The 27,988-nt window shown below is 37.6% G+C and overlaps 2 protein-coding genes across 2 annotated transcripts; one reads left to right on the top strand and one right to left on the bottom strand.

Annotated features, from left to right (window-relative positions):
* LOC109839557 (cytochrome b5) lies at positions 5,555-10,436 on the top strand. The gene is made up of 4 exons (XM_020408035.1): positions 5,555-5,670; positions 5,767-5,864; positions 8,257-8,323; positions 9,987-10,436. The coding sequence occupies exons 2-4, from the start codon at positions 5,778-5,780 to the stop codon at positions 10,235-10,237; spliced, it is 405 nt and encodes a 134-aa protein (XP_020263624.1). The 5' UTR covers positions 5,555-5,670; positions 5,767-5,777; the 3' UTR covers positions 10,238-10,436.
* LOC109839555 (GTPase-activating protein GYP7-like) lies at positions 20,683-26,849 on the bottom strand. Its single transcript, XM_020408032.1, has 5 exons — positions 26,455-26,849; positions 25,566-25,701; positions 25,420-25,469; positions 22,376-22,429; positions 20,683-22,196 (listed from the first exon to the last, which is right to left on the bottom strand). Exons 1-5 carry the CDS (start codon positions 26,595-26,597, stop codon positions 20,966-20,968), a joined length of 1,614 nt encoding a protein of 537 aa, XP_020263621.1. The 5' UTR covers positions 26,598-26,849; the 3' UTR covers positions 20,683-20,965.

Here is a 27,988-nt window from a genome sequence, read left to right as displayed (position 1 = left end):
AATTTCTGCAGTTTTGGAGCCGGTCCGGTCTTGTTGAAGCTCACCTTCTTTTGTTTGCCTAGGATGCAGTCCTCACAGAAAGTCAGATCGATCTTGTTCAGACCCGGAAGCCTATCTCCCGCGGCCATAATCTGTATCCCCTTCTCGCTCATGTGGCCAAGTTGTCGATGCCAAGTCATGCAGTCGACGGATGATGATGATGATACTTGTCCTGCGGCAAGCAAGTGGTCGATCTTCCCGTTGGCGATGTAGAGAGACCCTTCGCGTTTGCCGTGTGCCACCACCAGGGCACCCTTAGACACCTTCCAGCTTCTCTGCTCGAAGGATACTCTATAACCGGAGTCAGTCAGTTGCCCGACTGATATAAGATTTCGCCTGAGATCCGTTACATGCCGGACATCATTCAGCGTCAAGGTGGTCCCGCCCTCCATCTTGAGGGTACAATTTCCCTTCCCGGAAACCTTGCAAGGTTGATCGTCGCCAAGATAGACTGTCCCCAAGTCCTTCTTCACGAACGATAAAAGCAGCTTTTGTTGTGAGGTTGCATGGAAAGATGCGCCAAAGTCAATGACCCACGCATCGCTTTTGTCTTCTAAGGATAGGAGAAGTGCATCCGAATCCGTCTCGTGCATGAGATTGGCTACACCGTCAGTCCGATCATCCCCTGCTGATGCTAGAATAGTAACTCTGCAGTCCCGTGCAAAGTGGTCCTTCTTTCCGTATCTGAAGCACTTCCTTTCACCATAACCATTCGGGTTAGGCCCTTTAGACTTCCCTCTAGATTTTGATTGGCCTCGTCGTCCCCTACTCTTCTTCTGTGCACGCCCTCGTGCCTCGACATGCAGAGCACTCCCACTGCTAGAGGCCTCAGCTCCTGAGACTTTGCGGCGAGATTCTTCATCCAGAATTGCCCCAACTACTGTGTCGAGCTTCATCTTGTCATTGCCATTAGCGTTGCTCACCGTCATCACTATATTCTCCCATGAATCTGGTAGACAAGAAAGTAGCAGAAGAGCTTGGATCTCGTTGTCGAACTTTAGATCCACTGCAGCAAGCTGTTGCACAACAGCCTGAAATTCGTTCAAGAAGTCCGCCATACGAGCTCCTTGCTGCATCTTTAAGTTGAATAGCTTCTTCATTAGGAACACCTTATTTGAAGCAGACATCTTCTCATACAGCGCCTCCAAGGCCTCCATCAACTCCTTGGTAGTGGTCGCATGCGAGACGTTGTAAGTCACATGCTGGTGAAGGTTGAGCCCGATGGTAGCAAGTGCTTTACGATCGAACACCTTCCACTTATCGTCGTCCATTTTCTCAGGTTTCCCCGCCTCTCCTTGGAGGGGTAGGAAGAGATCACTTATCGTCGTCCATTTTCTCAGGTTTCCCCGCCTCTCCTTGGAGGGGTAGGAAGAGATCCTTCTGGTGCAAATAGTCTTCTATTTGCATCCTCCAATACCTGAAATTTTGGCCGCCGAACTTTTTAATTCGAAGTCTGTTGTCTTCAACTGTAGATCCCATGACGAAAGATTACGTCCTTACCGTATTCGTGAATAGTACCGTATTCGTGAATAGTACCATATTCGTGAATAGTACCATATTCGTGAACAGTGTCGTGCACGTGAATAGTGTGGGTACACCTGAATAGTATCCAATGCCTTAAAAGAGTAAATATTAATCTAACTTATTTTCTGATGTGGAGGATCCACTTTTAGTAGCAGCCACAGAGCATACAATAAGCAGATATATATACTCTAAGTTAGGCTCTGATACCAGTTGTTAGGATACACCCTAATAAGAACGCCTCTAACGGAGATGCAATACACAAAATAAAGGCACAAGATCAACCAAAGTACTCACAGATATACGTGGTTCACTCCTTCGGAGCTACTCCACGGTATAACGACGATGCCAAATTATTTTATATCCCAAAAGAATTGATCAAAGAGAACACCCTCTCTTGATCAGATACACTCTAAGAACTCTCACAATTTCTCTCTGTGTTTTCTCTCTTACTCTTCTATGAGAGGAGTTGTTTCTGGGATGAGATTTTCTTAAGAGTTTAGGGTCCTATTTATAGTGTTTGAGAAAATACTATGCACAAATAAAATATATTAGTGGGACCCGTCTTTGTGGGACCCACAACCCTTTTTTCAAACTTCACCTAAGTTTTGCCTAACACTTTTGTTTCATTAGGAAAAACTCACTGCCTAACTTTGTCCTTAGTCAAAAATATTGGCTGGGGCTGCTAACACATACTACTCCTGTCGACCAAGTTAAATGCATTCCAGAAGTCGACCAAAAGCATGGAGAGCAAGTCCTCCGCATGGTGGACATCAACGAACATATTAACCGCATGCAAAATTGTTTCTGCCCCTCCTGAGACTCCCACCCCCAAACTGAAAATCTCCCAAATAACTCGCCATGTCCTTCCCTACCTTCTTCATGGCCACTTTAGAGATGAGACGCCTCCAAATGGTACTTACCACAATCGGCCTAATGACTCCATCACTCTTCAACAACAGAGTGAGGGGAGCACTAGCAATAAAATCCGCCAAGGAGGCCAGACAACGCCCTTGCAACCACAAATTAACAACTGGAGTGAGAACCGCGAGAAAGTCGTTCCGCGAGAAAGTCGTTAGCAATAGTGGACTCCGGACCACAAAGTGAAAAATATTAATGGCTGATTTAGCCAAATAAATTTCTCTGGAATTTGCTTTGAGAGTGGATGATAAATGCCCTTTCATTTGTTTTGTTCCCCTCAAAAGTAGTAGTTCTGAGTTGATTTTTTCTGTGGAAGCTCTTGTACTGTTTGTTACCTAGCTCATTGTATGATACTGCAGAACAGCAAAAGCCACAAAAATGCTTCTCAAATTACAAGAGAAACTGATGTATTTCATTGGTCAATACCAAAGTCAATGAGTATAGAGAAGGCCTTATGTGATGATTTTTTTTTCTCCTCCTTTTCCTCCTAAAGAAAAAGTAGGGAGGAAAACACATAATTAATGCATCATGTAACAATGATAATGCCCATGTTCTTTTATTTTAGGCTCTAAGTTAAAGTTTGAACTCACATATAAAATAGGAGTTAAAACATGCTTGATGGTATTTTGGGGGAAATAACCTTTTTTTTTTCGCCCCCTTCAGTTTTCTTAGTTGCATCAAAAGGCTTTTAATCTAGACAGGAAAAGTTTTGAGAGGAATCAGGGATAAGCCTTACCAATAATACAAGCACATGAATTCCCTATGCGATACGGAGCTAACATCTGAAAATGAAATTTTAATTAGTTTATCTCCATTGTGATAATTGCTAGTCCCTCCTAGTTTCCTCAAATGGAATTTAATCCTAATCATCTTAAAATCCAGTAAGAACAACTATTCTATCGAAAGTTTGCTAATATATTATCACAATTGAAAATTTCTCCCCCCACAAGGAGAATTGACTACGCAGCTTCATCTTCAAGTCCTCGATCTTACTGATTCCACGCATGATATTAGCATGCCATGACTAAATTTGTTATACATTCAACTTCTTCTAGAACACTTTTGACCACCAAATATGTGGAACAAACACTTCAACATGTGCATTGGAGTCATGCCATACGTGTATGACTATATATGAGGCCTAATATCGAACAAAAATTTCTCGATGCAACATTGTTTTTACATCATATTTAGAAACTTACGGTGTCGTTATGGCATTTTGTGTGTTTTGTTCGTGCATGTCTGTGTTTATGCACGAGCTTCTCGCTCGAGCATGTCTAAACTACCATATCACTGAATGTCTTAAAGTTATAAAACAGCAAAGCATGTATATTGAGCACATATTAATCATACATCACATGACTTAAAATTTAGTAATTTTACGAAAGTACATCTAAATAACCCCTTAATATGTTTATTGGGTTATTCCAATTGACGATCTATTTTGTTCATCTCGATCTTCATGTAGAATGTTTAATACCAATGAAAAATCTTGATGTTTCAAAAATTTATGACAATCTGTACGATAATATCACCACTAGTACTACCAATGGTCATTTTGTTTTAACTTTGTCATGGTCAATTGAAAAAGAGCAATAACTACAAAATTCATTTCAAAGATCTAATAAATTGAGAAAATGGGATTCCCCACCAACCCTCTGCTCAACTACCCAACCGTTTCAAAACCTACCACCAAACAAACAATGGGCCCAGTCAATCTAAGGCCCACACTCGTATCCAATTCAAGCATATAAATATTAAATTCGCACGCGATCCGTAGTCCCATATTTCCAATTATAAACAAAAAACCCATTGGTTTGAACTTAGCCCCTCAACCAGTGGCTGCTTTGTGAAGGGATTTTTCATCTTAGCTCTTCAGCCACTTCAATTGTTTTTAGGTCCCACACAATGCTTGTCGGAGAATTTTTTTAAAAAGATATTTTCCAAAAAATAATTAGTAAAATCAACTCTTATATAAAAATATTAGTAAAATTGATCTATTTTTGGCCACGTCATCACAACTAGCAAAAAAGAGGTGGATTTTATAAAATATCAACTTTATAATATGCGGAACTAATAGTCCTGTATAATTAGTTCTTAGTAATTATATCTCAACTATTTGAGCACAAAGTACACAGGACTATCATTTTAGATTAATCATAATTACTAACTGCTAATAATACGGGACTACTAGTCGCATATATTTTAAGGTCGATAGTTTATAAAATTGATCTCTCTTTTTGACCCGCCAAGATAACGTGACAAAAAAACATCGATTTTGTTAGATATCTCCAGAAAAGATCAAACTTATTAATGTTTTTTTTAATGGTCTCTTTTGCTCGTAGGAATTGGGACCTATTCGTAATTCCAAACGATTTGAGGAGCTAAGTATCGGCAAGGACTAAAAAAATCCTGTTAGGGGCTGTTTGTTTGCAAAAATGGGAAGGAGAAAGCCTGCCAAATCTGACAAAAACTGTCAGTTTTGGCAGACTTTCTTGCAAAAACGCCTCTTTTAGAGGCGTTTTTGCAAGAAAGCCTGCCAAAACTGACAGTTTTTGTCAGATTTGGCAAAAGAGACATTTTGCAAGAAAGCCTGCCAAAACAAAAGAGGCGTTCTTGCAAGAACGCCTCTTTTGTTTTGGCAGGCTTTTGCAAAAATGGGAAGGGGAAAGCCTGCCAAATCTGACAAAAACTGTCAGTTTTGGCAGGCTTTCTTGCAAAAACGCCTCTAAAAGAGGCGTTTTTGCAAGAAAGCCTGCCAAAACTGACAGTTTTTGTCAGATTTGACAGCTTTCCTCTAACTTTCTCCTTCAAAAAAAATGAAACAAACGGGCCTTAGTTGAAACCCTCACCGAAAGAGTGGACCCCAAAATGGGACCTCTGCTAAATGCCAGCGTCGCCGACCGGGTGTTTTAATAAAGTGCGTTGGGCTTCGGATCTCGAGCCGAATTCGTGTGTCATCAGCGCGTCAAGCCGAAAGATTTACCCCTTGGCCCTTCGCTTTACCCGCAAAACCGCGACGAAAACCGGGGAACAACGAGGGGCATAATAGTAGTTTTCTTATTAGTCCAAGGTCAAAGAGCCCACCTACTCACTGCGTCCTTAGAAATATAGAGAGAACGGGCGAAGTGAATCTCTAAAAAACCCGGCATCGGAGAAATTGAGAGAGGGAGAGGGGTTAGAAATCAAGTAAAAATTTCATCTTTTTTTCGCCTTTTTTTGCTGATCTCGATTCTCTTTTTGTAATTTTTGTGGGATTAATTTTGGATTTTTTTTTTTGGTTAGGGTTTTTGGAGATGGCCGGCGATTCCAAGGTTTATCACTTTGACGAGGTTTCGAAGCACAACGCCACCAAGGATTGCTGGCTCATCATCAACGGAAAGGTCGTGCATTTTTTTTTCCCTTTAATTATTTTTTTATGAATTATTTCTCTATAATTTGTGTATTTGTTGTGGAACTTTTGGTTTGTTGGGTTTAATTTTATGCAGATTAGGGTTAGAGATTCTTTTGATTGATGCGGCTGGATGAGATCTGGGATTTGGAGGGAGAGTTAGTTTGGAATTGTTGAATATAATAAGCATAAATGAAGAATTATGGGTATTTTAGCTAAAAAGAATAAGTTTTTGAGAATTATGATTAAGTTGGGGTAGGTGTGAGAGTCTCATGTATGATGTGTAGGAGATCTGGGAGGTCTCACCCTTAGTAGATAGATGCTAGCTTTAGATGGGGGGAAGCGAAATCTTTTATAAACCCATGATTGGCTAAATAGAGATCCCAATATGCCACCAAACTTCTGCAATCCCGACATTCATGCAGGATGGCTTGCTTCCTTGCACTAATCTAGTCGCGAGCGAACACTGTAGTGCCGGCGTCACAGCTGGTGTGGCTCACTTGCAACTGGATGGAATGGTGGGGTTGGCTTTTATATCATTTGTCATCTAGGATTAACTCACCTCAAAGTGCTAGATGTCATTGTTAAGAGGTAGAGAGCCAAATTCTTATATACCCGAATAGACTCCCCATTCAGTGAACTTGGGACTCGATGGACTCTAACATTAGTATTCTCAATTAGTTGGTGGTGATTTGAACCAAGACGTGTTCAAATATAGTTTTCCGTGTTTGATTGCAATTTGAACTAAGATATTCAAATATGGAATTATAGTGGCGGATTGAATTCAGTGATAGTTGTAATTCTTGAAACTTTAGCAAATGACTATTCTTGCCGAAGGTAGTTACTGTTCACGGTGAATTGATAGAGAACATTTGATAGGAATATGAAGATTAGATAAGGTGATTTAGTAAAGCGTGTCTCGTATTTTGTGAAGGATGTGGATTATTATTCATCTATTGATACGGAATTAGATATCTCATTTAGATATCTTTTTTAATGAGGGGAATTTACTGAATCCTGTAACTAGTATAGTCATTGATGAATTTCTGAAATCAATTTTCCCTTCCTCATTCATATTGCTTGTAACTAAAGTAAGTCACCTAGCCTTTTAGTCTTTTAAAGGTTTTTGTTTCTTCTTGGTTTATCTGATGCCTTCAACACATTGTATTTAATCATTCATTTATCTTAATGTTGTCAGTTGTGGTTAAAGCTGAATGGGCATTACATGGAGTCCTGTAATTAGTTGATGATTGATTAGTTTCATGATCAAGAATGACACTCTAGTGATGCCTTACAAAGATGTAGGTCTAGTTGTAAATGCAGCTGCAGAATGCTTTTCTATTGCACCTTTACAAGGTTCTTCAATGTACTCAATTAGGCAAGAAACTGTTGGGGAAGCCCCCTCATTTCTTAGATCTTTCTTGATTTATGGAGCAAAGGAGATACCTAAAACAGTCGCTTTGGGAGCTTTAGGACAGCTAAGACAGTTATTTTGAAAGCTTTGGGAAGTTCAGTCCTTTATGAAATAAAGTTCTGGAGTTCACGAATCAATATCGACCAACTCAAGTGAAGCAGATGGCCTCTTCAAATATTATTTATATTCTATATTAGGAGATATTGCCAGTTGTTAATTTGTATGTAGTACTTGGTTTGGTTTTATGGTGTTGTTCCAGTTCTGTAGTACATACAAAGATTCGGACCTTCATTTAAGAGCGAATTTTATTGTGTGAATATTGGTGTTATGGGATTTCTCAGATTCAAATTAAGTTGTCCAATCATGATGAACAGTTAGGGGAAGTTTACAAATGCATCTGCTAGGTACTAGATTGGAGTGGCCAATGGTCATGGTTTTACTGTTTGTAAATTATTCTCATTTCTGCCTACTGGGAATATGCTTGTAGTTCCCCAAAGGCGCAAGACGCGACAGACATATCTTTAAACTTCATCTTCTGTCTTTCTTGTTCATCGCGAAACATACTTATCCATGATGCCATTGTCTTGTATATTTCTATTGCTGAAGGTGCTAAAGATGGACCTTTCAAATTCAATATATGTTATATTCTATTAGATGCTCTGCTTGAACATGAATTGATAACCTATGAGTAAATTGATTCATTGTTTGAGTCTGTATACGTAGAAATATGAAACTTGATAAAGCACATGCTTGTTTTCTTTTATTAATCAGCTGACATTTATCTTTTTATTTACTGCGAGTTATAAACTTATCATGGATTTAGCATTGTTTTCCTTTTAAAAGTGGAGTTGGAAGCTGACAATATTATCCTTGCTGATTGCAGTGGCCTTTATTGCCTTTTGTCATTGTTGATTTTACATCTAGTGTTGAAAAGTAATAATACGTTCCCCTTCTTAAATGGATTATTCAGGTTTATGATGTCACCCCTTTTATGGATGAGCATCCTGGTGGTGATGAAGTCTTGCTAGCAGCTACTGGTAAGATTTCTACTTGCCGACTTAAATTATGCTTTTACTATTTGTATTTGTCGTGTTTTTTTTGGGGGTCACAGAAATAGATAATTTTGTCATATGCATTTTAACTACATGATATATCATAATATATTGTTGTCGTGTCATTGAGGGGCCTCAGGGCTCGTATGGCATGTTTCTCTTGAGAAATTAGACATCATTTATGGAACTAAGAAAAGAATTAGTAATTTTACGTTTTGGTCTTATACTACTGGCAGCATACTATCATAAGAGGGCAAGTGGTGTCTAGGATAGAAGTATTTAGTAATATGAATTGAAACATGTGCAAGCTGGCTCAGCAATGCTTTACTAGGTTTGTCCTTTGGCATGAAACTATTGAGTGTACTCGGACACCACTGTAAATGTGAATTTCATGATTATTAAATATGAGCCATTAGAAACATACCACCAAATGTTTCCTCATGCATGCAGTGGAGGTTTTACTCATAAAATAACCACTTTACAAATGCATTGCTCTTTCATGCTATTCTGATCATAGATATTATCTATTAGGAATATCTATTGTCCTGTGGTTACAGTGGTGTAAACCCATTGACCTTTCCTTAAGTAACCAATTGATCTTGAGTAGTGTCTTTATGCCAAATGATTTGATTTTTTATTTCAGTATTTAAAATTTCAACCGAAGTTTTCTTTGGTTCCTAGACTCATTATAGGCCTGAAGTAGATTGATAATAGCACTTTTTTTTTCTCCCACAAATGCCAATATAACTGATTTTCCTGTAGATGGGAATTTATGGTGAATCCAAAAGGTGCTATTTTATGTATCGTCTTTTTAGATACCTTTTCTTTTAGGATAATTACTTTGTTAGTGGTATCAATAATTAGTTCCTTTTGCATATGCATGAGCCAACAATCCAGAAGAACTATTCTGGGAAGTACATGCTTGAGAAAACAAGATATTCATCTTAACACTGCCTATTGTCGAGAAGCATACTACTTTTCTTAGTGAAGGACTTTAAATCTTCACCCAGTTGAACTCTTCTTTCCTTTAAATTACTATTTAGACAATGAAGCTGCTGCTTGACAATTAATCTTTTGGCCCCCTTTTTGGTCTGGAGATTATCCTTGTGCATATTATTCAGATATCTGAATCATGTCTGCATGAAAATGTAATCCATTCTCTTGGCGATGTTATGTATACCAACTATGAAAGTATATGGCTCCTTGTTTATGCCTAGCTAGTAGAAGTCGGTGCTATACCCCACTCTACAGAATAAACTTATCCTGCTGATTTCAGTTTTTTCTTGTTTCAAATTCATGTTGTCCCATGGGGGTCCATTAGTAAAGGAATTAGCATTATTAAATCATGGTGTTGATGGTTTCTACTAGGAGTATCTAGTTCGAAAGAGGTAGGGTTAAAGAGGGTGACAACGACAATAACAAGTAGCAAAATGGGAGATGCACAATCAAATTCTTACTGCTCAATGTAAATTATATTTGTAGTGAACCATTTAGAAGTTGGGAGTGCGTTGACAAATGAAAAAAAAAATGAAAAGTTTGTTTATAAAAATAAGGTTAAAATGGTATATTAATTTCCCATAACGTGTAGATAAAACAATCATGCATCGACTCTAGTAATCTCAACAACTTTGTCTCTACGTTGTTGCAGGTAAGGACGCGACAAACGATTTCGAGGATGTTGGTCACAGCAACTCAGCAAGGGAGATGATGGACAAGTACTTGATCGGAGACATCGATGCCTCATCTGTTCCAGCGAAGAGATCTTATGTGCCACCTCAGCAACCATCATACAACCCTGACAAATCTTCTGATTTCATCATCAAGATATTGCAATTCCTTGTGCCTATCATGATATTGGGCTTGGCCTTCGCCGTCAGGCACTTCACCAAGGCGGAATAAGCTCCCCCCCCTTCTTTAAACTGTCGTGATCAATTGAGACTTGTGGTTTTGGTGATGGATTGGGTTATTTGTGCTCAAAGGCTTCCTTGTGTTGTGACATTGTTTATGTATGGTATTACTTGAAATCTAGAATACTTGCATAACCAACAATAATAGCTTATGTGGCTTCAGTTAATCCTCTTTTCTTTTGTTTTCTTTATTTTGTTTTATTCTTCTTGTTTCATCTCAAATTATTGGTTTATTTATTTTTCTTAGCATGCTTGTATCTGGAAAAAGATTGTACTTGCATAGGGAAGAAATCTGATGTGAGATTGGAAGCCAATCCTTTTGTCATCTCTTGCTCAGGTGTCCAGGTGTCTTGGATGTATGTATGGTGCCCTGATCCTTTTCCCGAGCAATTCAGGTGCTCGAAAATGTTGGAAGAAAAGATGGATAAATTCTGTTATTTTGCCCATATTTTTTTTAATCCATTGCATCTATATCATTTTACTATCCTTGAAAGCTTATAATGGGTAGGAGAGGTTTCCATTAGTCGTGGACCACTATAGTGAGTTAAATTTTTAATTAGTTTGTTTAGTTCAATTTGTTATTAATAAATTTAATATCTATATAATGTTTGGGAATTTCTCATAATAAGGGGGTGTAGGATCAGAATACAACATTAACTGTCTACCATGCGCTTCTCTATAGTAGCCAACTATTTTTAGGGGTTAGTTTGTAATTTTTAGATTTTTAGAGAGTTATTTGTAATTTAATTTTTAGGGTGATATTTGTACTTTTTAAATTTTTAGTATTTTGTTTGTAAATTTTAATTTTTTTAAGGAGTCATTTTTTATTTTCGAATTTTAAGGCACTTTTAGATTTTTTTTAAGGGGGCTATCTACATTTTTAAGGAGGTTGTTTGTAATTTTTAAAATTTAGGGAGCTCTTCGTAATTTTTATTTTTAGAGACTTTTTTGTACTTTTCAATCAATTTCTTCTTTTTAATTCTTCATGTTTGTGCAAAAAAATTATAGTTTTTAAATTTGAGGGTATTAGCAAATATCTTGAGTTAGGAGAGAATTGAAGATGCAGAGCCTCGGTAAATGTTAGAAACTTAGGGGGGCAACGACATCTTTTTCGATCTAATCTCGAGTAGGAAATAGTCCGAGGATTATAATAACACCCCTATCTCCCCCTATTATTTAGTCTTATATCCAAGGAATATTTCATTTTAATAGACTAAATAGTTTCACCTAATCCCCCTAAAATTTTTATTTTAAAGGATAAAGGGTTATTAACTCAAAATAATACCCAATCCAAACATGACCTAAATATTTTTCACATTATGCTGAAGGTTTGATGTCTATGGGATTAGAATTCACATTATGCTCGAAGGTTTTGTGCACAAGTAATACCATGGACGGAGAGATACTGTTTCAGAGAAGTAAAGATGGCACATCGTGCACGGAAGTTGGCCCAACTACCGAGAGGCATTTCCTATAAGGTGCCAATGACAAGAAGCTCTGCCTTGACGAAAAGAAAGTATCCAGTAAACACGGTCCATTGGATACACGGTGCGCCAAGAAAGGGAGGTCCAGCTTAAGTAAAATCCTTCCTTTTATGGTCTCTACTTTTATCTGTTACTGCATCAGAGAGATGAACAGAAGACCTCGATATCAATCTTTTAGCTCCATTTTTTAAATCCTTTGTTAGATTAGAGCCAGAGAATAGCTTATTATTGGTGATCAATGTAATGATTAGCCTTGGTGCATCCCCGATGGTGATGGATTAAGGAGAAAATTAAAACAGGAATTTTCTTCTTAAAGTAAAAGGCCGCGACATCAAAATGGACTTTGTGCCCAAATTAGCAAGTAAGCAACGGCCCAATTCATCCAACTTAGCGCTTCCTTGATGATTGTAATTCAACGGATTCAGAAGGAATTATAATAAGGAGAAATTTTGAAAAACGACCGTTTTTTAAAAATAATAGGCAAAATCGACCGTTTAACAAAATAATTGGTAAAATCGACTCTTTTTTGCACGGGACTACTAGTCCCGTGCAAAAAAGGATCGATTTTGCTAAAAATCCCCTTTTTTGCACGGGAGTAGTAGTCCCGTGCAAAAAAATTGATACCCGACGCCCCTTTCCCCGTTTCATTTCATGCCAAAGCAGCGTAACCCCTCCTACCCTCAAATTTCCCCAAACTCTTCACTACAAAAATTCATCCAGCCCCGACAAATTCACCCACAAGACCAACGAAGCGATCCTCAACGCCACTGGCAGTGGCGGCGCCTCCGCAGTCGAATCCTTCGAGCGTCGACTGGATCTCCAAAAGCGCACTGAAGAGGCGGCTCCCTCCTCCTTCCTTCCCCGTTAATTCTGTTTGCTCTCCTTTACAAATCCCCCATTCCCAATTCCTAGGGTTTTATTGATTTTCCCTCCTGGAGAATTTCAATGGGGAGCAGCGAAGAGAGAATCGTTGCTGCCGCCACGGTCGTGAGATTTGGGGATTTTTTTGCACGGGACTAGTAGTCCCGTGCAAAAGAGGGGATTTTAGCAAAATCGACCATCTTTTGCACGGGACTAGTAGTCCCGTGCAAAAAAGGGTCGATTTTGCTAATTATTTTGTTAAACGGTCGATTTTGCCTATTATTTTTAAAAAACGGTCGTTTTTCAAAATTTCTCCTTATAATAATCTATAAAGTAGTTCTGCACTTAAAAGAACGTCAGATATCCATATTGACAATATGGAGTTTTTGCATATATACCTGTCAACTCTTTTATATTTGTAAACTTACCCCTCAAAACTAGACATATTAGGTTTTCCTACCGCTCCGGTTTAAGAATGTTGATTTTTAAACAAGACCTGTCAAAATTTCCAAAAAGTTTCAATATGTTTGCAACAATTTCCCATTTAAAAGCCAAAATTGTTAAGTGGAAGGGGTAGAAAATATCAATGCGAGAAAGTAGGACGTAATTTTGCAAACACCAATATTTTATCGGTAAGTTTGCAAATATGAAAGATTTGAAGGGTAATGTGCAAAAATGCCTTGCAGTAAATATGAGAATCATGTGGACTAGTATGTGCGATGCCATTTTTCGGGATACACATTTATGTATTATGGATGTTTCAAGATTTTCAAATAAGTTTCCTTCTTAAAAAGAATGTCAGGCATCCACATTTACATATAAAAACTTGTCTTTCTAAAGCTTCCACATTGAAGTTACTGATGCCAAAAAAATTGAGAACTGGTTTTGTGATAAATAGATGATGGTTTCCAGAGTTATCATGCACAAGAATGCATGACAATAGTTAAAAAAAAAGAAAAAGAAAGGGGTTTTTGCCTTAAAGTTTCAATGGTTTACCATGTTTTATCTTTAAACACAACTGTTTTATTTTGTGCTTTTGAATCCAATCATTTTTATATATTTGTCTCTAAGCCCTAATTCTCAAATACAATACAAGATAGTGGTGTTAGGTCTCATGTTTATGAGCCTACTATCTAATCTAGTTTTGATGATTAACAAACAATTCCTAACATCGTTTGTCGAGTGTTTGTGTTTGCTTGTTAGGTATTCTACGCAAAGATCATCCGTTAGCGGTTGGTTGGAATTAAGCTTAACGACAACATCCTTTGGAGGTTGGAGGAAACCGGAATGAAGTCATTTGCATTTCAAGTCAATGAACACTATTGCACTTCATTTATGTTACCAAGATCGAACGTCACGAAGAGATCATTAGCTTGGGTATAATTTTGTAGTCTAGGTTGTTTACTTTGTGTGTTATGCTTAAAGCTCAAATTTCACACACACACGTTGTTTCGTTTTATGGCTTTCATTGGTTGTTTCACTTTGCAAAATATTTTGAAAGATGAGTTTTAGCCATATAAATATAAAACAAATACATATATTCATATACATGCACATGTGTTTCATATTTATCGCATTATACGCGTTTTGAGAAAATAACGTGTTTATCGTTTTGAGAAAATAATGTGTTTATGGATTAAATACTTATTTACACTATTTTATATCCTTCCTCAAGTCCATTAGTCTATTGAAAAGTGTTTTAAAACTTGTTTTGATTGATTTTATCAAAAATCAAGTTTTAACAAGTTCGTGTGTTTTACCGATTTGCAAAATAATATGCTTTGGATTAGAGACTTAATATAACTGTTGTACATCTTTTATAAAGTCCATTAATCCATTCAAAAAAGTTTCAAACTTGTTTGAAATTATTTTGTCCAAAATCAAGTGTTTTGAGAATTCGTATTTTGACCGATTTTGCAAAATGATGAGTTTTCACAAATGGGGAATGATATTTCCAAAATTTCTTTTCTAACATGTTTATATTCATGTTTATAAACATTTCCCCCTTTATAATTTTTAGAATTTATTTGCTATTTTTTAAACCTACTTCAAAACTCATTTTTACTGTGCAAACAAGTCCCTATGCATGTTTTCAGTCGACTAACAAGGATCATCAGTCGACTGAAGAAATCGTCTGAAATTAGCATTTGTTTCTGTGCAGTTGACTGATGCACCATCAGTCGACCGAAGCAGCTCATCAGTCGACCAAAGCAGCTCATCAGTCGACTGATGGTGCATTAGTCGACCGACGGGCTTTGAGCGACTACCAACGGTCAGCTCATCAGTCGACCAATGAACCCATCAGTAGATTGACAGCTACTGTAACGGCTGGTTTCCAGTTTCCTGATTTTTAGGGATTTTGTTGTTTTTGTTGGATTTTTTTTGGGTTTTGGGGTTTGTTCTTAGAACCTATATATACCCTTTGGCCTCAACATTCTGATTCATCTAAGAAAAGTTTAAAAACAATTTTACAAGTTTGTTTAAGTATGTTTTAAAAAATCAAGTGTGGTGTTTATGTGAAGAGGGTTTCACAAGAGGAGGAGATCATTTTTGTTCTTGAGCTTCAATTCACATATCTCTCTCTCTCTTGTTTCCAGAGAACTTTTTCTAAACTTATCTTCTAGCTTATTCATATTTTTGATTCATATATATTTATGCTAGATTGATTTAAGTTTAGTTTTCATTTTACTCATTGTTTTCACACACAATGATTCATATATATTTATGCTAGATTGATTTAAGTTTAGTTTTCATTTTACTCATTGTTTTCACACACAATCAATTTGAGCTTAAGTATTTTTCACATATTGTATATTTGGGTTGTGGTGAGTGATTCATCGAGTGTGGGCTTATCTTAGTTCTCATCTTTGTAGTAGAGAACAAATTATTTTCTTGCACTTAATAGTTGAGATCACATTGTAATACACAAGGACACTTAGAGACGAGGTTAATTCCAAGATGAGTGACGTCGGTTGTAAATCCTAGGGAGAGGTAGTAATTTCGAGCACTTGAGGAATGTGACACGAGCTAGGCTAACACATAGAGGAGTGTATTGTGTATAGACAATTGTGTGAAGTTGTAAAATTTTCGGTGAACTTTGAAAACCGATTGTGTAGTTAATTTTGAGATAGTGTGGATTCTCCTCGAGGGTGAGGAGCGGAGACATAGGTCGAGGATGACCGAACTCTGTGATCATTTGCCTTGTGTTTGCGATTGTCATTTGCTCACTATCTCTCTTATATCTTGTATTCATGTTTATATAGCCCATTAGTTAATTTTATATACTTGCATATCTCATTGTATATCACTTCGTTAGGATATTTTTGTTAATTAGTTTTAATTTGGCATCGATATCGGATTAGATTAGCAATTACCCTATTCACCCCCTCTCTAGGGTACTTTCAAATGGCCCCCTCCCCCCAAACCCTAAACTTCTCTAAAACTTCCAATTAACACCCCCTCCCCCCTCAGACTTGTCAATTGGGCAAATACGTCCATAGAGGCTCGAGTGAATATCTCGTATCCCGAAACTAGCAGTTCGCCCCGTCAATCCTCCAGGGCCGAAATAACTCAATTCTCGCCCACGAACTATTTGTGTCGATGGATTAGTTCAATCTAAAACTTGAGTCAACTTGCCTGCCGAGGTGGGAGATCCATCATATCAAATGAACAAAGCAGCACGGCTAGCAGTGGTTGATGACATATTTCTCTCTCTTTTTCATCGGTTTTCTAGATCGATATGCTGATCTGACCGGTGGGCAAGAACTACTAGAGATGAGCAACGGAATTCTGCTTCTCAACCCCTTAAGAACACCGAGTCATTTAGCCGGGCCGAGTTTCATAATTCATTCCCCGGGCAAGTTCGGAATTCAATTCATGCAAGGGGCTTCCTCTCTTCACGCACCTACTTTACTCTCTTATTTCATTCTTTATTAACTCTTATGAACTCATTAATTACTCCGCAACGCCATTAATGCATAGGCTTTGATTGCTCAAATTTGGTAGAGATTCATCACTTTTTTGGTGTTTCAAGGTATAATTTTTGTCCGTTATTCAACTTCTAAACTTGTAGCATTAATTTCTAATTTTCCTCATCAAAAGTATTTCACGTTATTGATCATGAATCATCATGGTTGTTTATTATAATTACTACAAAAAAATAAAAAAAAAGGTAAACTATTAATTTTACTTTTAAAATTAGATTTAATTTCAGAATTACGATTTTAATTTCATAATTTTAATTTTAACTCATTGTGAGACCAAATTTCGCAGTTAGTTAAATTTGATTTAAGTTGACTATCTTTGATAAAATTTGCAGATTTTATTTATTTTTTGTGACAAATAGAAATGAATAAAAATTTGTACTATACTTTCCTTAAAACACGCTATACTTCCACCAAAGCTGGGCCCCACAGCTGGGGCCCACTGCCCCTGTACCCCCCTCTGCGAGTTGGGTGACTCGCGGTTCACCCGCGAGCCAAAAAGCAGGATTCTCCACCAAAACCACACTCCACTTCACCTTTCCTTCTCGTGCCTCCTACCAGACAAAGCATAATAAAAGAATGAGGGGGACGAGAGGGCACTAACTTATGTATTGTATTTAAGAATTTGAACTTAAAGATAAATATATAAAGATAATTCAGATCACAGATGCAAAATAAAATAATTGAGCTTGAGGATAAAACATTGGGCCTTTAAGGCAAAACCTCCAAAAAGAAAATGGGTTTGGCAAAATCTTTTTTGACTTTTTGATCGATAATGAGAGCCAGACGCAGACCAAGTTGTTACGTAAACCACTGACAGAACAAGTAGGAGTCATTGGTGGTATGGGATGCTTCAAAGACACATAACATGCTGCTCCACTCTCGCAAAGAGAAAATCATATAGGCCACGCATAGGCCATTGGAAACTTGTGCTAATTAAATATAAAATATGTAACGAAAGACTATATGTATAATAATACTAAGCATGTAGAGAACATGAAATACAAGCTAGGACCATCCTAATTAAATCTAACATGATCCATATAATAAAGAGAGCAACAAAGAGCTTTGAAGGCTTACTTTCGTAGCGTGATTCGATTGTAGATCGAACAACCCCTAGCTCGTTCTTCTTGTTGTTGTAAACCTCCTTGTAGCGGATCTCTAAGTCTTCAAGTGAGCTTGATAAAATCGGAGTCTTCTTAAGACACAAAGCAAGATATCCACCCCAGGTAATTTAAAATCCTACTATTTCCTCTTACTCAAAGATTGCTAGAGTTTAGTAAGAGGTAAAGCTCTCTTTTATACTCTTATGGAAAAAAACCACTTAGCCAATTTTTTATTAACCTCTCCATAAAGAGAGAGAGCTCATATATATAGAGTGAGATATGTCATGACTCATCTCATGAGTCATGCCATGAGTCATAGAGTGAGATATGTCATGACTCATCTCATGAGTCATGCCATGAGTCATCTAAATGTAATGATTCCTTTCATGAGTCATGACTCATCTCATGAGTCATGCCATGAGTCATCTAAATGTAATGATTCCTTTCATGAGTCATGCAGTGACTCATCTCATGAGTCATGCAAAGAGTCATGAAGAATCAAAATTATGTGCTAAAACCATGTTCCCAAACCATACCACATTAATGACTCATCTCATGACTTATTAATCAAGGTATAATGAAGTGTGTATTTCATAAATAAAAACACCACATCAATACGGTGTTTCATAAATACGATATTGCGTAATTTTTCAATCATTAACTAATAACTCATCATATGACCAAAAAAATCAATGAGTTGACCAAAAGTCAATTGTTGACCAAAAAGCCAATCAGTTTACTAAAAGTTAACTTTATGGGAAAAAAATAGTGAAATTCATTTCTTAAGCACATAACATTCTGATTTTATCGATACATAGGTGAAAATCATATATGCATATCAATCGTACACATTTAACTCTACAAATTGTATTTCGTATGATTCAAGTACTCGCTTTGTGTAACTCTAGGGCCCAACTTAAGACTTGGCAGTGGATCATATCCACAAGTACAACAGAGGTGCTAGCTACACATAAAGACTATACTAGTATAAATTATGATAAATGTTTGTAAGATGCTTACACAATTTTATCAAGACCACTCGGTGATAACATTGTACAGTCCGGTCTCTTCGTAAAACAATGTCAAACTATCGAGCCTAGGGTATGGTAAACTATCAAACTCTAATAGCTTGATTAGTGTTTATTGATATTAAACTCATAACCTTTAAGATCAGACTGGCACTGAGTTTATCTTATTTACCTTGGCCAATGATTTTCAAGCTATAGTTATATCAAATAATCTTATGACATCAACCCCTTATACCGGGAGAGACGAATCTCATATTGACATCTCAATATCTACTTATGTCTCGGGATGCACCAAACAAGAACCGTTATGCACAACTCAATGAGAACTATGGTTAGGTAAAAAAGTCTAAGTACATCTATACTGACATGTAAGATATTGCACTCATGCCTCAGGTCAAAAGATTACTTTGTACTATATCACTTGAGAACTTCTATTTGACAGTTAAGTATAATTACCAACTAGACATTCTCGGATCACTTGAGAACTTCTATTTGACAGTTAAGTATAATTACCAACTAGACATTCTCGGTGAGTCGTTCAGTCAACTCATTCAATTACCAACTAGACATTCTCGGTGAGTCGTTCAGTCAACTCATTCACTAATGAGTCACCTGTATACTACATCTTGATATCTCACATCAATGATCCAAGAGATGGATCATCATGCTACCAAAGGAGAAATAGAGTACACACTAGTCTTCCCAAAGTGATGATGTCTCATTTCTACACTTCATCGACTAGGAACATCTTAGAATATACGTTAGTCTTCCCAAATCAGATCTCTTCATTACGATCATATCCGAAATGTCTGATAGTCTAGTATCATTCTAAGGACTTTATCTGTATTAAAATACCAGATAAATCTGATTAAAATAGCATACTATCATTTTGAACAAGGATGTTATATTCATAAGATCATGTTACAATATACAATTATTGCCTACAGGGCACCTATATCTAACATAGGCCACCCCTCCCCCTCTAAAGTGGAACGTGAGTTCAAGTACCCCGTGAGCATCCGATGCTAAGTCATCTACCAAGTGTAAAGGATAACAAGAAATTTGAAAAGTAAAAAAAGAGACCAAGTGTAAAGAGACCATTATACTTCTTAAAGTAATCAAGAACATCAACCTCCCGGTATCCACAGAGAGTAGTAGAGCGCTTACACGAACGTCTGGCCCATTAACCATTCCACGTATAAAGCACAAAAGAAGTAGCGCAGCTGAATAATTCACGCGTGCACCAAACTCTACCGAAAATCCCAAACCTTTCAGCAGCGCGTTTTCTCAAACGATATGAAATCCCTTCCAGAAAAGGATACTGTACGATGAATGAAAGCAAACGGTCGGCTCCTTTCTTCGCCGTGATTTTAAGTATACTCGGTCTCCTACAATCGCAGCTGCGCGAAGATCATCAAACGGTCATTGTTACGCAAAATTAACACGATGACACCAACGGAACAGGCTCCCCAAAGTCATCAGCCCGCACACAAGGCTGCGGAAATATCCGCCGCTTCCCAGTCTCACCTGAAGGACCCTAATGCTTTGCTGGTCATTTGATAGGCTTGATGTCTAGAGTCAGCTTCCCAATCTCACCTGAAGGACCTAATGCTTTGCTGGTCATTTGATAGGCTTGATGTCTAGAGTCAGCACGGCAACCACCTCGGAACTCCATCCTCGCCAAATTTTGAGATAAACTGGTTCATCTTCCTTCCCAAAAGGGGACCAGGCTCAATCCCGATCCAATTTCCAATTTTGGAAAGTCTCCTAACATAGCCTCTGAAGACGAGTTCTCAGATGCCACTACCACAGACTCAACTCTCGTTCAGTATCTCTGTATGGAGGTATGGGGATTTTTATTCATTTTTTTTTCTTTATTTACTTTTTTTTTTTTTGCATCATCAACCGAAAAAAAAAATGTACTCTCTTTTTAAAAAAAAAACCTAATATAGAGGCTTTATTTTCAAATGTGGAAAAAATACATAAGAGAAATGCATTGAATTGCGTGCACTTGTATAACGTTTGATATATTAATAAGGTTAAAACAACATGATAATCTGTTCTAATTGATTCCGATAAGGAGCTTTCCCCCTTTTTAAAGCTTCACCGTGACCAATTCCATGCCTAACTAAACGCCATGAGCAATATCTCAGCGGCATGGAAGACCTCAACTGGGATATGCATCTAAAACTTTTAAGAGGGCGATAGAGAAGGTACCAAAACAAAAAAAGTCAAGCTATAAAGCGATCCAAGCCACATCAGATCCTATCATGGAGGGTCACCACTAGATCATGAGCATCATCTAGAAGCTTCCAGACATCCAGACGCCCTGCCATATTATTGCACTCCCTGATAATCTCATCCATGCTACTATAACTCTCGATAATCAACTTCCTCCTCTGAAGAACACAAGCAGCAATAGCATACAACAGCAAATCGTCAGTGGGTGGGGCCCGCGACCTTATCCTCCCCCACGCTGACTTCCCAATCCCCGCCCTGATTGCTGCCTGGTCCGCCCACATCACCTCCCATAAACACAAAGTCTGGTCAAAGTCGAGCTCACGTCGAAACAAAACTACCACCATTCTATAAACAAAGAAACAATCCTCGGCTTGGAGTTTCTCCAAATGCCTGTATAGATGCGAGTCTTTAGACTTTATGATCTTTGACACAATGTTTAGTTGCCTGCGTATGCCAACTTCATCAAGCCTGAAATTATGCCGAGCTTTTCGCATAAAACCCACAAAACACCAGAATGCCTCATCGTCCTCTTCCATCACGGCGAGTATTGGGGATAGGAGATCGCTCATTCCTTGGCAATAACCGATTTCTTGGTCATAGAGAGCATAGGCCTCAAGGATTGCGACGAGGCGAGCAGCGTGGTATATTCTGCAAGGCTCCAAATGGTCAAAGTCTTTTAGTCCAACAGAAGTAGCACATTCTAGTGCCTTCTCTTCGGAGACTTCAGCTTGAGTTGGAGAGTAGAGCACCCACTCTCCATTAGCTCGAATGGCATCTAAACGGATTATACGCTGCCATGTGGTGAAGTCCTCTGTCGTTTTTCTGGATTTGGGATCAGTATCAGCGTTCTCTTCATCCACAGTTGATGTCAACATGCTTTCTGTCTCTTCTTCAGATGATGATTCAGCTGCAGAAGATTCCGATCCTGCCATAGATGCCTCAACATTAGTTATCCCACTTTCTTCCTCTTCAGCAGATGCATCAGCATCAACAGTTTCACTTCTATCTCCCTCTTTTTCTTCCAGGTTATCTGATTTGGAAGCAGATGCATCAGGAGCTTTATTTTCTTCAGTTGAGACAGAGGGCCCAGCACTGGACACGTCTTCAGAATCAGGAGATTCAGAGCCTTCATTGAAACAAGGGCTTTCAGAGTTGCTAACTTCATCTATTCCCTTCGTTTCCTCGTCTCCTTCATCCGCTTGTTTCAAAAGTCGTCGGCATTTTCTCCTTAGTTTCTCATATTCTTTCCTGCATGAAGAAGTTACAGAAGTTAGTCTGATAGACTTCTCCAAAATTGGAAGAATATAAAGCTGCTCTACAAACACGATGCAGGTCACAGTAATTTATTTTCATCATAGCAGCCATGCAATACAACACATATAGAGGGAAAATATGAAAGAGAAAAATTACCAGCAAGACCCACATACCTTCTCTCTTTTCTAATACTTATTCTTTCAGCCTCTGTACTCGTCAGGTCATATCTGCAGGATACAAATAACTTGGTCAATACATATGAGAGAGTTTGCAAGAACCAACAATAAGTGAATCCTTCTACTGTGAAGAGAACATACAGCAACAAACGGAGGGATTAAATCATACTTCTCTGTTAAAAATCCCCACATAAAGCTAGGGGAGATTCCAAATGCATTCATGTACAAAATTGGATCCCCTTTCAGAATATAGCATACATGAATAAGCATCAAGAAGTGAACAGCAAGATTAAATGCACAGGATATGTAGGAAGGCAGATGTAAATGTTGCGTACATGCACATTGGTATAATTAATATGAAATTTGCACAAATGAGATTGCAAAGTGAATGATTAAATTATGATTCTTAAAGGAGAACAACAAAGAACCCGTATCTCAAATTTATGGAATTTGCAACACATTATTACACAGATCAGCAACAAAGAACCTGCATCTCAAAAAAGGGATCAGACACTATGTTTTGAACTCGAATAATAATATTTTACTGATCTGCAGCAGTTATCTCTGATTCACGGCACAATGATGTGAATGCAACAGCAATCCATATTCTGAGGAATGATCTCTTTCCTTTTTAAATCCAAATCTGCAACAAGGTACCTGGGAACTGCAATGTCAAGAAACATGTAAAACACATGCAGTTCAATTTTTTGTTTTCCCAGTATCCCACCTACTTACCGAGTTTTTTATATTCACTATTAAGGATTGTTTTATCTGCTATATGTGTTTGCAATGCAAATGTCCTTTGTCGCAATTGCTATCACATGCAGTTGTCGCCGCAATTACTTAGTTCAATTTCAAAAGTTTACAATTTGCAAGTGCATTATAGTTGTAGGTGTTTGTTTAGGGATATTAAATTTTTTGGACTTTAGATTTGGAGTGTGTTGCAACTGGAACTGCAGTTTAAACCGCCTATTGCTGCTCAAATGGTTGCAACTGTGACTCACACCCAAATTTGTGCAAGTCCTGATTGAAGGTTTTTTTTAACAACTGCAGTTACAACGATATTTACACAAACAGTTGCAACTGGCCCAAATGTCTGAGTTGTATACAAACTCAGCTGCAATCACTGCAGCTGCATCAAACCAAGTACTCCTTAAGTAGGTCATTTAAGCTCCCCAGTGCTTTATAAATCCTATTTCAGGGTCTCCTCCAGACATAGAAAGTATGAATACAAACCCTTGAAACAGATAATATGTGAAAAATAGAGGACAATATTGAAATGGAAGAAGATCACTAGAACCAACAGGTAGCGAATTATAATCTCCTCACGCCAATTATCAAGAAGGTAAAGCATGAATCTGAAAAGGATGCATAAATATACGAACATCGTTAAAGAATAAACTGTTCTAGTCTTATTAGACATAGTATTTTACAGATCGTAAATAAGGGATAAGGACTTTTATTGGGTTACATTACTGTTAACATCTATTATGACATCTATTTGTAGGCTGTCAATCGTCTAAGTGTCTAACCCTTTTCATCGTTTTCCCAACATAATGAAGTGACTTGTAGAGTATTCTAAATTGAGATTTGTGAAGGCTCCATACAAAGAGCGACTGAGTTCCACATCCAGCTTCAACTTGACTTCAATATTTTACTCCGGACCGAAATCTCATCACAAAAGAAATTATAAGCAAGCAAAGAATTTGACACATCCTAAGAAGGCCACTTGTTAGCAGTGATGTAAATGTTGGTATCAAGGTCATGCCAGGTGGGAAAAATACATATTGGATGGCAGTCTTGGCAGATACCCGGGACATGTCAAGGAAATTTAGTAAATAGTGGAGTGGAGTATCATTTTGGATAGTGTATATAAATGTCATAAATGTCATCAATGAAATCAAAATATATAAAAATGCCAAATCATGTAAATCAGATGTGCTTAAGAGACAGAGACTAGAGAGGCTGAGGAAGATACAACTAAGAGGAGTCAAGAAAGGGGGCAAGAGAGATAAAGGAGATCGAGAAAAGGGGTCCAACCGTCCAAACATACACCCTTTCCAGAATGAACTCCTCCCATTCTGTTGCCTCTCTATATACAAATTTTTGACAGTGATAGGCATCAGAAAAAGTTAGGTGTGAACTACACTAGCTGCCATGATTATCATGACCACCCACCAAAAAATTAAAATAAAATAAATTAAAAAAAAACTCACTCATGCCCCCTCCCTCTACGTTGCATGGAAACGGATACGCGTACCAGTGCAGGTACAGGACATAGGAAATTTGTGAAATGTAGGGTATGGAGACATGACTACATATAAATATCGGAATTAATAATTTACATGACATCATTATTATTTCAAATTCATGTGCTATTTGAATTAAACTCCTATAATATCTTTGAGTTTCTTTTATTATATTGATTATTATAAATTGGAATTGCTCTTTTTTAACTAGACACTCAAATCTCCCTTTTAAATCATAGTTTTTTTAAAGTTGGATATAGGTTGAAACAATCGGGCCCATGTCTAACAAGTTTCAAGAAATGAACATGAGGTGTAGGATATACGTCCAAGAAGTATATTCGTATATGACAAGTATTTTAGAGAATAACACATCGTACATGTTTGGGTAAATGTATGCATATATCCAAAGGGTGTCCATGAAGTTTGGGTATGGGTGAGTGTCGTGTATGGGTATGGCTTCATAATAGAAGTACCCGGGTAACATAGCTTCTAAATGAGGGGAAAGAACAATTGCACTTGCACACAAACGGAAAAAATGCATAAACATAGCCTGTAATGAGATAAAAAAAATATGTAACATAATTGTAACAACTTCAGTAAACAAAAGGAAAGAAGCAAAGACAAGTAATAAAACGTTTCAAATAGCTTCTATTATCACATATAAGGTTATAGCACGTCTTTCAACCATTTCTTAAGTATCATCATCTTTAGAGACGACTTGCAAACTGAAAGTTTAGAGCTTGCAAACATCACATCGAAACAATTCAGAAACTGCCAGGCTAGAGATCTTACACTCCAAGAAGGAATGGCCAAACTTCAGCCCTGATGCTTGGATCAATACCCTACAAAATGTTAAAATCAACAACATTGCAGACATTGTTGAAATAATGAAGTGAAAAAGAAGCTCAAAAACTCGAGAAAGCATAGCCACTGCTTACTCCACTTCTAACTTTCTTTAAAAACTTCACGCCACCATCTCGCAGCTTTCCTTCTGGTGTGAAAAAGCTTTTCCACAGCTGCTTATTAAGGGCTCTTTTTCTTTTTCTTCGAGACCATGGTGACTTGAGGCTACCTCTGAAAAGCACATACAAATGCTATAAGTTAGTGTCAAAGAACTAGAAAATATCAACGCACGCAAAAGCAAAAAAAAAGTAAAAATTTTGGTGAAAGAAAAACCCAAAAACTAAACTGTATGTCCATACGGGCTAGTGGAAAGAAAGAAAGAACATAATTAGAAAGGCCAAAATCACAGAAAACTATAGGAAGGGGTATTGCCAGATTACCCAAAATACTATTTTTGAGCAATGGGATTCTGAGTATATCAAAATAACTCCTTCCCTTTATGCGACTAAAACATATCCTAATTGAACAGTTCCAAGGGAATTTATTTTTAAGGGCATCTTCACGAATTTAAGATAGCTAAGAAAACTCTGTTCATGCAGACCCATTAACTCACACATTGCAGTAGCAACCCCAGAAAGAAAACAACTTTTATCCAATTCCTAAATACTAATTAACTCTGATTGAGCTCAAACACTAGTGAACTGTTAGAAAACAAAATTACAACTCTCAACGCTCATCGCAACATCCAATTTCAAATTTTTAGCGCAGCGGGAAGGACTTTAGAAACATCCAACAACTTAATCTCGGAGTTCATCGCCCAAAAAGGACAAGACGGTTTCTTTATTTCAGAACCAAGTGGATTTGATAAAATAAACCATCAAACGTTGGATCTACAGAATACTAGATTTTTAAGGTGGGGGTGAAGCGAACCAAAAGAGAATCCAATGACGGGGGGAAACAAAGAGAGGAGGAAAGGGAACTCACCGATCAGGAGCAGGTGAGGAGGCAACAACAACGATAAGCGATCGCAAATGGATCCACGACGACGACGACGACGACGAAGTAGGAGACGAGGGGGACGCGGTAGCGCTACTACTACTAGTTTGAGATCGACGAAGAGCCTTCATCTAGGGTTAACTTAGGGTTAGGGTTAGGGTTTAGTACCTACGAGAGGAGATTGACGATGGCGGCGGCCAAGGCGAGGCCGGCCATGGCCGTCACACCCAGCCGCCACTCCGACATGCCACCGATCGCCGCCGCCGACAACCCCGCCGCCCAGGTCGAGATCGATCGCGGCAACCAGTTCAACAAACAACATCGATCGGCGTCCAACTTCAACACCAACCGGTGATCTCGATTTCTAGGGTTCCCCCACCCCCTCTCTCTCTCTTCTCTCTCTCTCTAGAGTTTTCTCCTCTAAAATTCCCTTTTTCTCTCTCTAGGGATTGAGAGTTGGGGGGAGTAAGGGAGAGAGTCTCTCTCACGCCGACGACTTTTTAATGAGGAGAATGAAGGGGGGGGCGGGGGGGGGGGGGGGAGTTGAATGATTTGTTTTCAGTTTTCGTTAATTAATGTAGTGTAATTCTAGATATTTGTTCCGCTGAAACTTATATATTTTTTAAATCGGTTTTTCTGTAGAGTGCTCATGGATACTCTATGAGGGAGGAGAGAGATAGAGAGAAATGAATTATGCACAGAAATTAATGCAAATCAGAGGGGCTTATGGGCTATTCATTTCTCTCTATCTCTCTCCTCCTTTATAGAGTGCCCATGTGCACTCTATAAAAAAACCGTTTTTAAATTAATCTTATTTACATTAGATCGCAAAAATTGCTATTTAGATACATCGTTTTTTTTATAGAATATCTGAAATTAATCTACTGGGTATTGATATTAATAATAAGGCTTTTCGGAAAATTTTAAATTAATCTATGGGTAGTGATAATCAATCGGTAGCGAATTATATAATAGAAATGTGTAAGAATCAATATCGGAAAACCCCTTAAACAAGAAATGTCACTAAAATAGTGTAAATTGTACTTAAATACCATCCTAGTTTCCTATTTGTTGCACTTAAATACTATAAGTTATTTTTTGGTGCAAAAAATATCGTAAGGTTTCTAAAATTTTCGCGTTACTATCATCGATCATGTAATCGTGGAAATTTTCACTCAAGTGTTTCTCCATGATACTTACATACCAATTTTAGAGCTTTTTAACTAATAATATTTGTTGACTTTGCTATTAAATCAACCAAATTTCTTCTTTAAATTTATGTTAATTCAACTTAAAAATAGAGTTGGGATATTTCTAATAAAAAATTTAACAAAAACTTAATGGTTAGAATGCTCTAAATTAGTGTACAAGTATCACAGAAAAAAATTTCGGTGAAAATTTCCATGTTTGCACGATCAATAGTAGTAACGTGTAAATTTTGAAAACTTTATGGTGTTTTTTTTTACCAAAATACATCTTGTGATATTTAAGTGCAACTTGGGAAACTACATGGTTTTCAAGT

This window comes from Asparagus officinalis, chromosome 4 (genome assembly GCF_001876935.1).
Source record: "Asparagus officinalis chromosome 4, Aspof.V1, whole genome shotgun sequence".
Classification (NCBI taxonomy): Eukaryota; Viridiplantae; Streptophyta; class Magnoliopsida; order Asparagales; family Asparagaceae; genus Asparagus; species Asparagus officinalis.
This window is presented reverse-complemented; position numbering and strand designations above follow the sequence as displayed.